Below are 12274 nucleotides of genomic sequence, written 5' to 3' on the forward strand. Positions count from 1 at the left end.
ATAAATCTAAGTGGGTTAAAAGCGTGTTTTAATCAGGACCCAAACCATCAGAGGAGATGGATTTGCTTTGTCACAGCACTGATTCGCTTCAATTAGTCCGATGGTCACACAGGCAGAATTCTCTTTTGACACTTGACACGTAATTTATCCATTAAAGACACTCGAGAAGAGGGAAATCATTCAGGTGAAGGTGTACTGAAAGAGAAAATGGGCTGCCTTAAACAATTAGGTAAAGTTTGTGCATGACTAATGACTTTGCAATGCCATGTTATACAGTACGTCTCCTTGAACCTCCAACAGAAATACAGGGCATGTTGATCAGGTATATATATATATATGTATATATATATATATATATATATATATATATATATATATATATATATATATATATATATTTGAAAAATGTTTTTACAGATAGGAACTGTATCAATTCTACATACAAATTCTCTGCACTCAGTTGTTCACAAGTATCAGTACAAGTATTTTTAGGAGACACATCTAAAATATAACTGAGAACTCCATTAAGTCTTAAGAGCTAGGAGGAATCTGTGTGCAATAACATTCTCCAATGGGCAGCCGAGCAATGAATGTTATGGAAGACTGATATAGCACATCAAAACAGGGCAAGTTTCCACATTAAAATGGATGAATGCAATAACTGCGTTATCAGAGTTTTTATAGGGCTGTAGCTGGACGTTCACTAGAAGCCTCACTTTCTCACAAGTGAATGCCATCCTCTTTCTTATCTATATCTTTTCATAACTGTCCACTTCAGCAGAGTTGAACATTAATAATGCATCTAACCATCTACAGTAGCTAAACAAAAAGGTCAAAGAGACTCTTTAAAGGCCTCCACACACACACCCACCCTATTAAGAATCCAAATCAGCTCAACATGCAGTATAACATTTATGTTCTCTCATATATTCTTATGAACAAAATTAATATAAAACTTCTACAGACTTCTACACTTCTACTTTGTACCCTGGTCAGAGAAACTCAGAAACTGACTGTGCTGTTTGTGATCTTATGAGCTATAAATCACAGCTCACTTGTCTTCACTCTTTCACTTTCAATCATCAATCCTGAGCACATCAAGTCAGGTGATGTGTAGAAATATTCAGTAATCTAAATTCAACCTCCAGGGAATCACTAAATTGCAACTGTTATCTTAGTATCTCAGTTGGGTGCCATGATATGTCATATAGCTGTAAGAGATCCGAAGCAGAAAGACGAACGTCGAACTGAAGTGCAGACAGACTGCTGTCTGTACCTGTCACTTAAATCCAACTCATTTATACTGAGCACAGCTCATCTGTAATTTCTGAAATCTCCTCCTGCCATGAATGGACTCGACAAAATCCACCAGGAAGCAGTAGTATTGCTAAAAATTGATTTTTATGTGCATTTACTGGCAACTTTTTTACCTTGTGCTCATGCATGGTGAGAACAAGTTTATAAGCTTTTTCTTTTACAGCATACTGCAAAAAACAGTATTTCTGGTCACACAGATTGAAGGATTGACTGACAGTGGCAGCAGCCTTATTGCTTTATTAAAATTCTAAATCTGTATTCAGATGCCAAGATTTCAATGTTTGTGTGAAGCTGTACATGCTAAAAATGCTAGTTTATTTGATAAATGTTATTATCATTGGATAAAATACACTGTTTTCCCAAAAGGAAGATGCAATAAAATATATCTACATTAAAATACATTAAGCTGAATCTGTCCCAGCAGTGCACTAGTTTTTATTAGAAGAAATGGCTGCTTATGCAATTCTGGTAAATGGCTGGGAGATAAAAATAGTGCCTCCAGGTACAATGAGCAGCTGAGGAAATAAGAGTTCGGGGAACTGCTTACAAAATACAAAACAATCAAGAGTTCACTGAGGGTCTGTCTGCCAACAGCTAAATGTACAATGAAAACCAGTATTATTCATAACAATCTCTTATCTTTGGCCAAAAGAAAAGCAAGTAGAATACTGTTGTTGTTTGGTGAAAAGATGATATTATGAATTGAAAATGGTTGAGTAACAAACCCAAGCTTTCTGAAACTGCCCACATATTCAATCTAGACACCCTGAAGATCATTAAAATTACAGAGAATAATATAAAGGAGGGGTGAGACTGAACAAACTTCTCCAGAGGGGAATATTTTGGACTCTCAAAGCGAGTCACTGGAAAGATCTGAACATTAATCTTTTTTATGAACTCCTTGTAATATCCCAATTATCCCCACATATTCAGTTGTAAGGGGCTCTCTGAGGAGATCTTTGTGTTCACAATATCTTCAATTATGTGTAAATTCTGTTTTAAACTACATTACCCATAATTCAACAGAAGCAATTAAGGTAATAACTTGCCCTAAGCAAATTTGTTCACTTGATGTAAATCACACCCTGTAACTGATGTGATTTAACCGGTGGATGGTGTTGGCAGGAACACAGTGGTGGTAAGTAATTAAACGCTTTTGATTTCACACTTTTAATTATCTCAGGAAATACATCCCTGTTTGAAACTGGAGTCATTGTAGGCTATATAGGTTTGAGAAAGCCACAATGAAAAAGGGAGCATTTTTCTTATCTTTACCTTAGGGGAAAACCCTGAACCACAATGTTTAATAGGATTCTACAAATGATGTGCCTGTGAGGCTTTCAAGAAAAAGAAAAAAGAAAAAATGTTGTGATGTGCAACCAGACAAATAGGTTGTAAACATTTATAGGCTACTCTTTAATTTCTTACTGCCCTCAGCACAAATTGTTGTTTCTTCATGGAAGAGATCTACATTTAAGAAACAAATGGATTCATAAACACAAAGTCGAGGCACACAAATATAATTGTATCCTCATTTTACACACAGCAGTGCACCCAGTTTCGTAAGACTTGCGCGTATGTCACATGAGCAAGGTTTTGACAAGTGGCTCCCGTCCTGTGCAGTGATGGTCTGACCTGTCAGCTGTCACTGACAGACTACTCATTATGTTGAGTCATTTTATATTCTGCAGTCCTGCCAAAATAAGGAAGTGTTGGCAATTCTAGGTTCATGGTGAGGGATTTTAATTAGTTCCTAAATCATAAGTGACCCTGGATCACAAAACCAGTCATAAGTAGCACAGGTAGAGTATATTAGCAATAGCCAAAAACACATTGTATGGGTCAAGATTATCCATTTTAATTTTGTCAAAAATAATTCGAATATTAAGTAAAGATCATGTTCCATGAAGATATTTAGTAAATGTCTTATTGTAAATATATAAAAACTAAATTTTTGATTAGTAATTGCATTGCTAAGAACTTTATTACAACTTTAAAGGTGAATTTCTCAATTTTAAATGTTCTTTTTTTTTTTTTTTTTTGCATCCTCATATTCCAGATTTTCAAATAGTTGTATCAAATATTTTCCTATCCCAACAAACCATACATCAATGGAAAGCTTATTTATTCAACTTCCAGGTGATGTATATATCTCAATTTCATGAAATTTACCCTTATGACTGGTTTTGTGGTCCAGGGTTACATTTTACAGTCAGGTCATTACTGGTGTGTTTTATGTTTTATTCAAGCCTGGATACATTTCCTCAAGTACCCTTTATATTATTGTAGCCTGAAACAAGCAATAAATGCTATTATAATTTGACTATTATTGGCTCTAGGCTGTATTTAAACTACAGTAGTGTAGTTTTTGCTTCCGAATTCTTGAAGACTTGAATGACCATTCAAAATATATCCACATTATAGTTACACAAAACTATAAATTAAAAACACTAATTACGAACTGTTAGAAGCATCCTTGTTTTGATATTGTCTAAATCTTGCAAAATCTCAACAGAAACAAACAAACGGTAGCTTGAGGTCTTACTACACTTACATTGCAAATAAATAAATAAATAAACATGTGTCCTTCACGGTATAGCCAACAGGCTATCAACAGCATTTTTTTTTTGTAGCACTTTTTGACCATTTCGAAACACTTTGACTATATCACATGACTTTGGTAGAAGAATAATAAATACAATGTAACTAGTAGACTAATTTTGAAAGGCACTCTGAAGCGTGGGTTCAAAGCCTCGTGGCAGCAGTGTTTTGTTTTTAACGCTCCCAACACTTCTCAGAAGATTTTTTCATGATTTGGTGGCTGTTTGTTTACCTGCGCCTGGCTGAAATACAACGTTTTTTGTTGCCAATATACTTTTACTGTATTTAAAATAGACTGCAAACTTACATCAGGTAAAACACGATTTATTTGGGCGTGGTGATCAAGATTAGGAAGCCATTCGATAGAAATCATAAAACACGGGAATTAGGATAATGCTATTTTTCATGACCGTCACTTTGGGTATTTTACCTTAGCTCGTAAGATATTCATTATAAGAAGTATTGCAATAAAAGTGTTATTATTTTACAATAGAATAGTCCTTCAAACACATAAGGACTCGTCTACCAACGATGCAGCCAGCAGAAGGGACCACTGAACGAACCAGTCACGTTGGTCAAAGGATTCCACTTGAAAACGCAAATGAATGGATCTTTTTGGTGAACTGATTCAAAAGACTCGAATTACTGGAATGAATCAAAATCCCCACCACGAGCAGTCGGTGAGATGCGGGTGGAGCGAGCGCACCATCAGCCTCCGGAGCAGCGCGCGGGGCTCAGCATCCAATCAGCGCAAGGCAGATGTCTTATAGCTGCTGTGTGCTCTTCACTTTTACTCACTACAAAGGCGACTGATCCACTGAAATATCAACAAACTATGGTAAGTCATTATGAAGCATTCAGTTTATATTAAGAAAGGCTAACTTTCTAATATTTTTCTATTTGAAACCACACATGAAAAGGGTATTGGCTAAATGCATTTAGTTCGTAAATGTAATTCATTTTGTGAAGTGCTGGGGATTTGTCTTGTCTTTATATGGCCATGCAATGTTTTTGTTGCAGTATTATTTTGATTTTACTGTTTTTACGTCATATGTATTTCTCTACAAGGTGACTCCTTGTTTCATTTCTTTTCTCGTATTCATTCAGTTGTTAGCAGGACATACCAAGTCCAGCCTCGTACAGTGTACCTTCTTACCTGTATCGTAGTGCCAGTTTTTGATTCCTACTTTTTCTGTTTAAAGTGTTTACCAATAGGATCCCTCAGCGTCGTCTTTAAAAATAACACACACACACACAGAGAGAGAGAGCTTGATATGAAACGATATTCAACCTTGTCTTTCTTTTTTCTTGTTAATAGTTTGCTCAAAAGGTGTCAAAGGTAGACTATAAGATTATTGCAGTCTAAATCATAATCTAAATAGTTGGCATAATTCTAGCAGTTTTTTATTCCGTTTTACAGCTACATGACATTGCTCTCATGTGTTAAGAAGACATTGATATATTTTTATCTTGAGGTTAAGTGCCTTACCTCAGAAAAATAAATAAATAATAATAATAAATAAAAACACACCTCCTGTGACTCTAGACGGGAAAAATAATGTCTAGTGCGCTCCTTCTTAACAATGTAAAGCAATAATAATTTAAGTTAAATTTCCTGTTGTTGACACATATTTGGCTTTTAATTTCATGTAAGCTTAAAAAAGGAGACAAATGACATGTTTGTATTCAAGTATATTAATTCATTTGATTATGCTAAAATAAAGCATATTACGAATGTTGCATTTTAAGCAGGTTTTGTTTCCATTATAAAAATACTGATGTTTTTAATATTTAAGAAACCCTGCCGGGTATAATTATCAACATTTTTAACATGTTTAATTGTGGTGCATTATCATTTTTTCAGTGGTATGTGTGGTTTCTCTAGATGTTTTTAAAAGGCACTTCTGCCTAACTGCAACCAAAATGCAACGTGCTGTGCTTGCTGGAGCTGTACTGTCACGGTCTCACTGTCTTGCGCAACACGCCTTAATAGATGAACCATGTACTTGCATCCTATTGGATTCCAAACGTGGCATGTGGTTTTAGCATCCATCACAATAATCAGCTTCTGTTACTGAGCTTCTGCTGAACCAGCAATCAATCCTGAGCTGGGTTACTTATTGCTCACTGTATATTTCCAGTGAATTAATCTTCTATTTCGACATTTTCAAGATGATGCATCCATGTCTCGAGTGCTGTCTGTGACAAAGTTTCAGTGGAAAGAATGGAAGTCGCTTCACTGCAGCATGCCTTTCGCATATTAATATTATCTACCTGCCTTACATCCACTTGTAAAATGAGTTGCTGTCTCAGCAGAGGGTTTTTTGACAAAGTACAAGCTATCCGTGTAGACAGGGCAGTCGTGATCTGATTGGTTGTCTCAATGTAAGGAGCTCATTATGATCTGTTCTCCAATGAAATATTCCTCTCCCTCATGTAAGTTTAGAAACCTGAAAAGAAAATCTTCTGATGTTTTCCATTCCTCCACGACAAAAACAACACAATGTCTAAGCTGCTCTAAGCTTTTTTCGAATAATCAACTCTAATTTAATCATATTTCTATTTTTTTTTCTTTTTTTTTTTTTTTTACACGGCTTGAAATATAGTTGTCATATTGACAACTTTTATGATAAGCCAAAAGTTTTCGTTGTTGTTGAACTTTTTTGAGTTTGTCAGTATTTAAAACAACTGGAATATTCTGCCTATTTCCTCTATTCACTGATGGGAAAATTTAGATTACTTTTTTTTTTTTTTTTTGCTTTATCATTAGAGTTTCTAATAGCCATTAATGAGCATTGTGTTGCCATGGAGTAAATGAGAAATTGATTTGTTTTGTTTTAATAAATCTGTCCTTTCTCATATAATGAGATTATATGTATTTATCTGCAAAATTATGGGACTTAAATAAATATTTTGTCATGGTTGGAGCCATTTCAGATCAGAACACTCTGTGATACATTGCTATTCATGTTACAAAGGATATTTTAAAGTAGTTAAAAAAAATTAAAAAATGAAAATTCTGTCATCATTTACTTACCCCCATGCTGTTTTTGTGATTTTGATGAATGTTGGAAACCAGATCGTTTTGGTCACCATTGACTTCAATTGTATGTAGAGAAAGAAAAAAACCCCACTGATATATTTCTAAAAATAGAAAAAAAAATAGAAAAATTTCTTTTCATGTTCCACAGAAGAAGGACACTCATACAGGTTCAGAATTACAAAAGGTTGAGAAAATGATGACACAAAGTTAATTTTTGTGTGAACCATGCCTTTGAAGCCACCTTTAATTAATATTTAAATTAATCAAATATTAATTCATTCTACTTCACATTAACGTCTGTTTGTGTGGGTGATTCTTCTTATCTCCTTTCATTCTTGCAGTTTCCAGACTTGGCAGGAGGGATGTTAAGTGAATGGAGCCCTCTTCACAACCTCCTCCTGCTTTTGGCTTCTAATTAAAACTTGGCTGTAGAACATTTCCCTCTCAAATGTTTAATTGCCTTTCAGATGTTGATGGACTCATTTGGATTCTCTCCAAGACACTAACAATGACTTCAAACACCTGAAAATTATAAATCACTACCCCACATGTTCTCACAGGGCATTACTAAGGAAAAACTCCCGCTGTTGGAATGACACCTGTAATTTATATTCATTAATTTTTCAATAGGACTTGGAATAACAATGGCTGCAATTGAAGTGTAGAGCATTCAGAAAGTAAGAAGCTGGACATGACTTTCCTTGGAGGGGTTTATGTGTCAAAGAAAGTCTTCATCCCTCATGGCTGTCCCCTTACCTTGAGATACATTTTAGCTGTGATTTGTTTGAGTGCAAAAGGTTTTGCGTGTCCCAAGAGTTGCCATTGCTCTGAGAGGAATGGCTTGACGGTTGTGCAGTGTTCCTCTCGCAACCTAGAAGAGATTCCCTCCGACCTTCCTCACAATACTGTGTCGCTTCTTCTGTCCTCCAATCACATCACCAAAATCCCAAACCAGGCTTTTAAAAACCTTCCCTGGCTCCAAGAGCTGGACATGTCAAGGAACGCCATCGAAACCGTGGACGCAGGGGCTTTTCAAGGTGTCACAGAGAGCTTGCGGGCGCTCGACCTGTCCCATAATCACATGCAAAGCGTCCCTAAGGAAGCCTTCGCTCGGCTGCATGCCAAGATCAGCCTGTCCAACAACCCATGGCACTGTGAGTGCACCCTTCAGGAGGTGTTGCGTGAACTCCGGCTGGATCCCGAGACTGTAAACGAGGTGAGCTGCCACACCGCTGTTCAGGAAGAGTACGCCGGCAAGCCTGTCATCCAGGTCTTGGATTCGGGCATAAACTTTTGTAACTTCCACCATAAGACTACCGATGTGGCTATGTTTGTCACCATGTTTGGTTGGTTCACGATGGTTATCGCTTATGTCATCTATTACGTACGGCATAACCAGGAAGATGCTAGGAGGCATCTGGAGTACCTCAAGTCCCTGCCAAGTAGCTCCCAAATTAGTAAGGACTTTGACACAATCAGCACTGTTCTCTAGCATCAGTCAATGCAGTGTAGGAGTGAATGTGTTTGGCACATTGATGATGGCACAACAGCAAGCCTTATAAGGGAGAGTGGGGTAAGATGTGTCATTTACTCAGTTTGTCCTCAAAGAAATGAGAAACAAGGAATCATTGAGAAAACTGTATTTGTATGCACTTAAAAGAAATCATTTGCTGGGCAAAAACCAGTTCCAAAGTTTTTTTTTCCTGTACATTATTGACATTTTCATATAGAAGACAAAATATTTAATTTTGATAATATTTTATTTTCAATATTTTCTAATAATAGTATTTTGTGCAGTTGGAACCGAAACTTACCAAATGCCTAACATGCATGAAATGTATCTTTTATTGATTTGCTTTGACAATAATTTTTTTTTTTACGTGCAAAATGAAAAGCACCTCTTATTCAGTATGCAGCTGCTTATTTTGCTGAGTGCTTTTTAAATATTTGTTCCAGTTTGATTGATTATAAAAATGACAGATTAGCCACTGACACATTTTGCCCTACTCCTCACGAGTTCCAGTATTATTTTATTTGATTGTGAATGTTTTTCCTAGGTTTTAGCACAATGAATGTGTTGACAATTGTTCTGTGATGCAATTCAGTGTCCCCATTCACGTCCCCTCAGTCGACCTACATAAGTCCTGCAGTCTCTGTGGTGGCCGCTTTGTGCCTCACGACAGGAAGCTGCAGAAGCTCTGTTTTTTTTTTTCTGCAGGTGCTTATCCCATTAATTCTTGAATTCTCTGGTTTTATTAATTTGTATGCTAATTAAATGTTATTTCAGAACAGAATATTTAATGCTGGATATATGGGATATTTTTGTTCTTCTTTTATAGTGCTGACCAAGTAGAGCAAGTAGATAATCACTGCCAAAAAAGAAAAAAAAGGCCATCAGTTAAGCTCTGCCTTGATAACTGGAAACTTGCCCCATTTTTGGCAGAGTTCTATTTACTCAAGTGCCTAATCCTGGTACCTCAGCACCAATACACTGTGCATTGGGCATTATTTGGTTTGCTATCTCTGTTCTTCTACAATTAAAATAGTACTTTAATAGTAGGTGTTAAGTAGAACAGTGTCATTTGAAGTCTCAAGTGAAAATTTTGGTGTATTTTGACGATTTCTCAGATTGATAGGCCATATGTACAATTAGAAGATTTAATCAAAATACTTTCAAAATGGATTTTGTCACCTGTGTGTTAGTTTAAAAGGGCTTGCAGGTTATATTTCATGTAGACTAATGTGTATTTCTGTCCTCTTGTATCAGTTTTTCATTGTGACAAGCCTTTCAGCAGTAGTATATATCATAGTGTATATCATAGCAACATACTGTAAGAAAATAAAAATGCTATTAGAAGGACTCTGCCTTCCTTCCTACTTCCAACAGACTTTTAGATTTCTTCATTGTTTTCTAAACAGCGTTCAGTCTACTGTGTGAATGAGCTTTTGCGGACATGCTCAGCAATCAAAAAATCGATTACTTTGTGGTCCTTGATTTTATTTACTTTTGTTTTTCTGTGAGTACTAGGTGCAAAACAATGCCTTGCAGAAATGTGTTCTGCACCTTCAGGGATTTCGTGAGGAGTCATACCACTGAGAGTGGATATTATGATTGCTTTCCTGTCCAGGGGGCCCGAGGTCTAGCCGTATGTGAGTCTGTAGCTCTAGATCAATAGCAGATTCATTACAGGGGAAGGTTCAGAATGTTGCCGTGCGCTTTAAGCCATACTGTTCAGGGACTAGATGGCACCCTCAATACAGTGAAGGTCTATCAAACCGAAGTGTAAGAGAACGTGACTGTGTTTGTGTTTCTGTCTTCAAAGCAAACATTTGAATGGGTGGTCCATCTCAGCATTAATGTGACCGTGTTTAGCACTCAAGTGTTCTGTTTTTATGTAAACAATTGACCCTATAAGAATGTATTTATATATAATAGTACTGTTTGTGAAATCCTGGCCGTTTATCAGTGTACCCGATAGCCAAAGTCTTGATTTGCCCAAACATATTGAGGGATTTGGGATCCTATGCAATCAGGTTTCCTTCAATAAAATTTGATTAGAATTTCATGTGCTAACCAATTGTATGATGACATGCTATATAAAAGCTCATTAGCAAATATTAACTCCAATAAATCTGAAAGGTGCTTATCTGGACACACCAGCAGGATATTAAAGAAATCTAGGAGATGCTTATCTGTCATCACTTGGGAGGTGAATGATATGCTACGATTATTACTAATTTCTGCTAGGTTATTAAATGTTAAATGTTTTAATTATCTCTTTTGAAATTGTGTAAATCATTCATAGTAATAACATTGTTTTAGTGATTTAAAGGAACACTTTACCCAAAATTCAAATTTGCTGAAATTGTACTTAACACTCAGGTCATCCAAGGTGTAGAATGAGTTGTTTCTTCATCTGAACAGATTTGGAGAAATGTAGCATTACATCACTAGCTGATCATCACTTGCTTTATTCTCTGCAGTGAATGGGTGCCGTCAGAATGAGAGTCCAAACAGCTGATAAAAAACAGTTAAAAAAATCACAGTAATACACAAGGAATCCACATGTCTCCAGTCCATCGATTAATGTCTTGTGAAGAAAAAATAAATACAAATCCATCATTCTAATGGCACCCATTTACTGCAGAGTGCAAGCAAGTGATGCAATTTAAAATTTATCCAAACCTGTTCAGATGAAGAAACAAATGTATGTACATCTATGATGGACCGAGGGGAAGTTCATATTTAGCCAGTTAATTTTCATTTAACAGACTCCAACCACAACAGTTTGAGGTCAGACTACAATTTTTCTTTTTTTACAACACTACCATACCCACAAAGCAGGAGGGTTAAATTTTCCTAAAGAAATATCAGCAGCTTTCCAAATGTCATCACTGACCTAGTTCACCTCTGTAAGATGGATGTTATTTGAGCATCTCAGCATGGCTTACCCATCAGTCTCTGCCAGCATAAATGACAGATGCTCTCTGTGCCCTAAAATGACATGCAGTGAACTGGTCCAAAGACACACACACACTTGTTTCACTCTTTTTTTGTTTGTTTCCCCCCTCCATGTTGAAGCTGCTCGCTTTTTGTAAACCAGCCGTGTTTACTTCCCTTTGTATTTACCTTGACATCCTCTCACAGGCTATGCACTAGAAAATGTTTTTATTGATGAAAACATCTTTCATGTTGCTTAGTTGAAAAAAAGATTTTGCAGTAAGTTTCACATTTAATGAGCTCATAGTCTGCTGGTCGATTTTTTTTATTTATTTTTTTATATAAAAGTAAATCATCGATTGGTTTTTACTTGCTTTTCTGGCAGTCTATTACAATAAGCTAAGACTTCATGAAAGACTGAGCCACAAAAAGAAATTTAAAATCAATAAATGAGAATAAAATATTGACCAGAGAGCCCCATTTGTTCATGCATAATATTTATATCTTCCTTTTAACTACATGCCTGTCATAATACCACCTGTATATGAACTGTTTTTTATTGATCCCGGCTTGGGCACTATGATGAAGTGCATGTAAACTTGCCTTTTAAGAATAGGCTAATTGAAATAGTATTTTGCTATTCACAATTACTCAACCAGAGCTTTTTATAAACCACTTGTCCTGAGCTATTCATACAGGCAGACAGGAGTGTTTTTCTAAGTGGAGCTCACAGCACTCAGAAGACATTAGAGATTTATTACTATTTTTATCATGTGCTCTAGATTGTCATTTACAGAAGTGTTATCTCTGCTTAGCCATGAGTCCTCCCACTGAGATGTTTATTTACTGGTACTCTTTCACCACAGGGGTAA

General features: G+C 36.1%; 1 protein-coding gene across 1 annotated transcript; it reads left to right on the forward strand.

Annotated features, from left to right (window-relative positions):
- Nucleotides 1-2404: 2404 nt before the first annotated feature.
- Nucleotides 2405-10388, forward strand: lrrc3 (leucine rich repeat containing 3). The gene is made up of 3 exons (XM_052565235.1): nt 2405-2455; nt 4412-4756; nt 7303-10388. The coding sequence occupies exon 3, from the start codon at nt 7653-7655 to the stop codon at nt 8451-8453; it is 801 nt and encodes a 266-aa protein (XP_052421195.1). The 5' UTR covers nt 2405-2455; nt 4412-4756; nt 7303-7652; the 3' UTR covers nt 8454-10388.
- The last annotated feature ends 1886 nt before the right edge of the window (nt 10389-12274 follow it).

This window comes from Carassius gibelio, chromosome B9 (assembly GCF_023724105.1).
Source record: "Carassius gibelio isolate Cgi1373 ecotype wild population from Czech Republic chromosome B9, carGib1.2-hapl.c, whole genome shotgun sequence".
Taxonomy (NCBI): Eukaryota; Metazoa; Chordata; class Actinopteri; order Cypriniformes; family Cyprinidae; genus Carassius; species Carassius gibelio.